Source organism: Sinocyclocheilus anshuiensis, unplaced genomic scaffold (genome assembly GCF_001515605.1).
Source record: "Sinocyclocheilus anshuiensis isolate Anshui unplaced genomic scaffold, SAMN03320099.WGS_v1.1 scaffold1505, whole genome shotgun sequence".
In the NCBI taxonomy this organism is placed as follows: Eukaryota; Metazoa; Chordata; class Actinopteri; order Cypriniformes; family Cyprinidae; genus Sinocyclocheilus; species Sinocyclocheilus anshuiensis.
The window spans coordinates 119,005-124,071 of NW_015547699.1; the positions used below are offsets into that span (position 1 = coordinate 119,005).

Here is a 5,067-nt window from a genome sequence, read left to right on the forward strand (position 1 = left end):
GGGTCTAACAAGCTTAACAAGATAACAAGACACACCTGGGGAGACTAATCAAGGGGAACCAATGAACAAACGGACGACAAAAACAGAGTTTATTTTCTAAAACCAAAATAAAACTGAGCACCTCAAAATGACAAAACAAAAAACAATATCTTTCAAAAAGGTCTCTTCAGTATAATGGATAAATAAAATAATGTTAAGTAAAATTAAAACCAAAGCCTTCTTGCACTGGCTGTACTGGTTTGGGCCTCATTGCCGGCTGCAGTCATGTCCTCATCTCATATATAAAACACCTCTGATTCACAAATACTTGCTAAGGAACTCGCATTCACATAAAGTAGCCTTCTTGACAAGTTTGGGTGAGTAAGGGCAAAACGCAGTACTTTCAGTGACCTGTAATAGGCAGTATCACGTCTTTTGTAAAAGATACTCAAGTACAGTAACTAATTACATTTACTCCAATACTTTACACCTCTGAAACACGCTTCATGTGTGTGCGTCTTTGAACATAGAAAACAGCACGCGAGTAACAAATCGAGTTACATTTCGCCTTGTCTTTCACTGAAACCGTTTGAAATCGCTTGCGTGTGTAAACACGTACAAATGATAAACTTTCACTCTATTATGGTAAAATTGAGCAATTAATCTGCGGTTCACATGCTTGTCGAACCGTGGGACTTGGTCCGCACAGATCAAACACCATTTACAAGACAAAACAGCTCTAAACAAATACGTGGGTTGTTTTTGGTGTGAGAGGAAAACGGCATTATAATGCATTATGGACTTATGTTATGGATATTTTGGTCAGAAGTTACAGTTTAAAGTTCAGATGTCTTAATGATGGATTTGTTTCTTACAAACACTCAGCTTTTTTACTTCACAAGGCATTAACTGATGGACTGGAGTGCTGTGGATTACTTGTGGATTATTGTGATGTTTTTATCAGCTGTTTGGACTCTCATTCTGACGGCACCCATTCACTGCAGAACATCCATTGCTGAGCAAGTGATGTAATGCTACATTTCTCCAAATCTGATGAAGAAACGAATGCTTAAGTACATCATCACCAAAATTTGGGTGATCTAATCCTTTAATATGAAATGCATAACAATGAGCCGTCTTCATCATAATTGCATTTAAAAAATTTACTTCGCATTCAAATAACATCTTCAAGTCATTTCAGAGTGTAAGCAATTGGTATTTTCAGAACTAACGTCAGGTAAAGTTGAATGATCACGCTTCATAATGTGTGTGTGCTGCTCTGTCTGTCAGCTCGTGGCGCGTCCTGACGTGGTGGAGATGCACGATGTGACGGCGCATGAGCCCAAGCTGCTGGTGCACCTGAAGGCCACCAGGAACACGGTGCCCGTGCCCCGTCACTGGTGCTTCAAGAGGAAGTATCTGCAGGGCAAGAGAGGCATAGAGAAACCTCCGTTTGAGCTGCCCGAGTTCATCAAGAGAACCGGCATCCAGGAGATGAGAGAAGCCCTGCAGGAGAAGGTACAATCTGGCTTCATATACCTAAACTAACAAAAATATGAAGCAGCACAACTGTTTTCAACATTGATGATAATCAGAAATGTTTCTTGAGCAGCAGATCAGCATATTAGAATGATTTCTGAAGATCATGTGACACTGAAGACTGGAGTAACGATGCTGAAAATACAGCTGCGCATCACAGAAATACATTACATTTTAAAATATATTCAGATAGAAATAAAAATTGTATTGTTATTTACAATACTTTTGCTGTATTTTTGATTAAATAAATGCAGCTTTGGTGAGCAGAAGAGACGTCTTTCAAAATCTTTAAAAAATATCATATGTATATTTAGGGCTTAATATAATTGCATATGCATTTCTGATACTTATTCATACAGTTATGTTACTCTTGCCACATTCTGTTCCTGAGCAAGGTCATAAAACAACAGTGTGCACGACTTATCATCTTTTATATTCAACAATATAAAACGGAGAGTTCCGGTCCTTGATTCTGATTGGCTGAGCCACGTTCGAAGCTGTTGTAAATTACACTACAAACACACACCTTTGTTGGAACCACAACTGATTCTGAGGAACTACATTGTTTGGTGGAAGAATACTGTTTTTTTATTAATATCATTACACTTTATTTGCTCTGTTTTATTTTGTGAAACCTTACTACGTATATGGAATAACCGTTTTATAAAAGCAATAAGCCCCGTGAAGCCGTGGTTTACAGTGAATTTATAACAGCTAAGCTAAGTAAGCCTAGCGTCGTACCTAATAACGCCCCTTAGCTGTTATAAATTCACTGTAAACCACGGCTTCTTGGGGCTTATTGTTTTAATATAGTTTGTTTAAAAAAAAATGTGTCTGCAGACATTAATGAAATTCAAACTTGCAGCTCGGTGTCATGAGGCCTTCAGCGGTGACTATTATGTGTGATCATTTGTGTGGTTCAGCGCTCATGTTCTTATGCCGTTTTTATAAGAGGCCGCGCTTGAGTGACGTTTGTAATATTGTGAATCCGGTTTTAAATTCAAACTTGAACGTTCCGTGTTGATGCATTTCCCACTGCTGCCAGCTTCACTGACTTCTCTGTATTCCTGCAGGAAGACGCCAAAACCATGAAGACCAAAATGAGAGAGAAAGTTCGGCCCAAGATGGGGAAGATCGACATCGACTACCAGAAGCTGCACGACGCCTTCTTCAAATGGCAGATCAAACCGAAGCTCACAATACACGGGGACCTGTATTATGAGGTGCGCTTGCGTTACCTGATGTTTATGTCAGTTATGATGACACTTCCTGGAGCATAAGTAACTCTGGTCTGGTGGTTATGTGTCAGGGTAAAGAGTTCGAGACGCGGCTGAAGGAGAAGAAACCAGGCGATCTGTCCGGTGAGCTGCGAATCGCTCTGGGGATGCCCACAGGACCTGTGAGTGCTTCATCCTGCTCTGCTTTACACAACAAAGCATTTCCTTTTTGCGCAAAGCAACTGCTGTTTTGTTCTGTGACAGTGCAGGAGAGCTGTTCAGACACTTGTGTAATTTTAGCTGTGCTTTTAAAGTGTGTTTGTCTCCGCAGAACTCTCACAAAGTTCCCCCGCCGTGGCTGATCGCCATGCAGAGATACGGACCTCCACCCTCGTATCCAAACCTGAAGATCCCCGGCCTCAAAGCCCCCATCGCCGAGGTCAGACGCACTCAAACACGGAGAAAAAAAAAAGTGTTGAAAAATGCTACTTTTAAGCAACACTTTGCGTGATTGCACTTATCGTTGCAAAACTAACTTCAGTTTAATTTATGTTTTTGTACATTTTTTATTTTGTAAAGTACATAGATTACATGTGTGTATGATGAATCGTTTTATTTATGATCATTATTTTTGCTTCTCTCAATTTATTAAGCATAATCGTCTGCAATATTTGCCCACTGTTTATCCTAAAAACATTTTAATTTAGCATTTGCGTTATGTTGCATTGGTAACAAGCCTCCACAGACTTTCATGGTTGCAGCAGAATAGTTTAAATCAGAGAGATGTTTCTTAAATTGATGCATTTTCTGCTCCATAAGAAATTTTATTACACGGTAATAATATATTTAAAATATGTAGGCCTACTGTATATATGTGTGATTGTGTATGTTTATGATTTGCTTGGTTTTAGATTCTGAAATTGTGATTATAGAGTGTATATATTTAAATTTTTTATATGTATATTTACTTTTTAGCAATTTTTAGAAAGTAAATATATGTATTCAAATAATTTATATAAATTTTTTACATTAATATTGTATATTTTGTTTATTTGTGCATTTCTTTAGCTAGAAATTACTCTTTGTGAGTGTGATCTCAATAAAATGATCATTAGTCAAAGTGACAAACCATGTGGTTTGCCTGCAATATGCAATTAGAATTTTTCACAATTAATACTTCCAGCAGTGATGCGCAGAACTTTTTAAAGGAACAGACTTTCGTCTGTAATCAGGCATAAAGTAACGTGTAACGCCAATCTAATGATCTAACAAAAGCACATAAGTCTTCCTTAGAGGATCTGACTTAAACAAGACACGATTCACTAAAACTGTTCTGCAGTGTAAAGCTCATTAGTGTAGTGGTCATATAAAGCAGTGATATCTTCCTAATTAAGCGTGTCTCTCTCTTTCAGGGCTGTTCGTTTGGGTATCATGCGGGCGGTTGGGGTAAACCTCCTGTGGACGAGACGGGCAGACCGCTGTACGGAGACGTGTTCGGCACCAACGCCATAGACTTCCATGTGAGCAAACTACGAAATCACATCCTGAATATGTGCCTTATTGCTGGGGAGAAAAATAGAGTGCAATTTTAATCGTTCATTGTGAGGAGATCTAATTGTAGGACTGCAAAAATGTCTTCACACACTTCTCATTCCTGCGGTGTTTGAGTCTGTTGTTTGGTTTGCCTTATAATGTGGACAGGCCAAAGCAGAGGAGGAGGAAGTAGATCGAACCCCGTGGGGCGAGCTGGAGGCGTCTGATGAAGAGTCGTCTGAGGAAGAGGAGGAGGAGGAGGAGAGCGACGAGGAGAAACCTGATGAAACGGGCTTCTTCACACCTGCAGACAGGTGCTGCTCGTCTCGGTCTCAGACTGTGTCCGTCTCTGATTGGCTTGCGTGTGTTTGAGACATGAGGGCTCACAGATGTCTGTTCTCTCTCATTATGACAGCGGGATGATCACTCCGGGCGGCTTCTCCTCCGTTCCTGCCGGCATGGAGACTCCAGAGCTCATCGAGCTCAGGAAGAAGAAGATCGAAGAGGCCATGGACGGGTGAGTGTCTGAGCAAATACGAGTTTATGTGAGGAGCAGAGCCAAATATAAGGCCCTTTTCACTTAAAGTCATCTGCTCATATGAAATACATTTTTGAACTTTTAGTCAATGTGAAAGTTTGCCTGCGATTTTTTTTTTATATATGTATCATGTGATACATCAGGCCTTTATGGCTCATACAGTGATATATAGAGAATATGGAGCTCATATTTGGAGGGAAAAACACCTGTATGTGTGTATGTATGTATGCATGTATGTATATATAATTTTTTTTTTTTTTT

The 5,067-nt window shown here is 39.6% G+C and overlaps 1 protein-coding gene across 1 annotated transcript in view; it reads left to right on the top strand.

The window, feature by feature from the left end:
- LOC107703872 (splicing factor 3B subunit 2-like) overlaps window positions 1-5,067 on the top strand; it is a 21,169-nt gene that overhangs the window by 9,369 nt on the left and 6,733 nt on the right. The window contains exons 13-19 of the mRNA XM_016506661.1: window positions 1,270-1,497; window positions 2,592-2,741; window positions 2,828-2,917; window positions 3,067-3,174; window positions 4,148-4,255; window positions 4,437-4,582; window positions 4,684-4,785. Of these exons, the coding sequence (XP_016362147.1) occupies window positions 1,270-1,497; window positions 2,592-2,741; window positions 2,828-2,917; window positions 3,067-3,174; window positions 4,148-4,255; window positions 4,437-4,582; window positions 4,684-4,785 (932 nt within the window). The remainder of the gene's footprint in view (window positions 1-1,269; window positions 1,498-2,591; window positions 2,742-2,827; window positions 2,918-3,066; window positions 3,175-4,147; window positions 4,256-4,436; window positions 4,583-4,683; window positions 4,786-5,067) is intronic.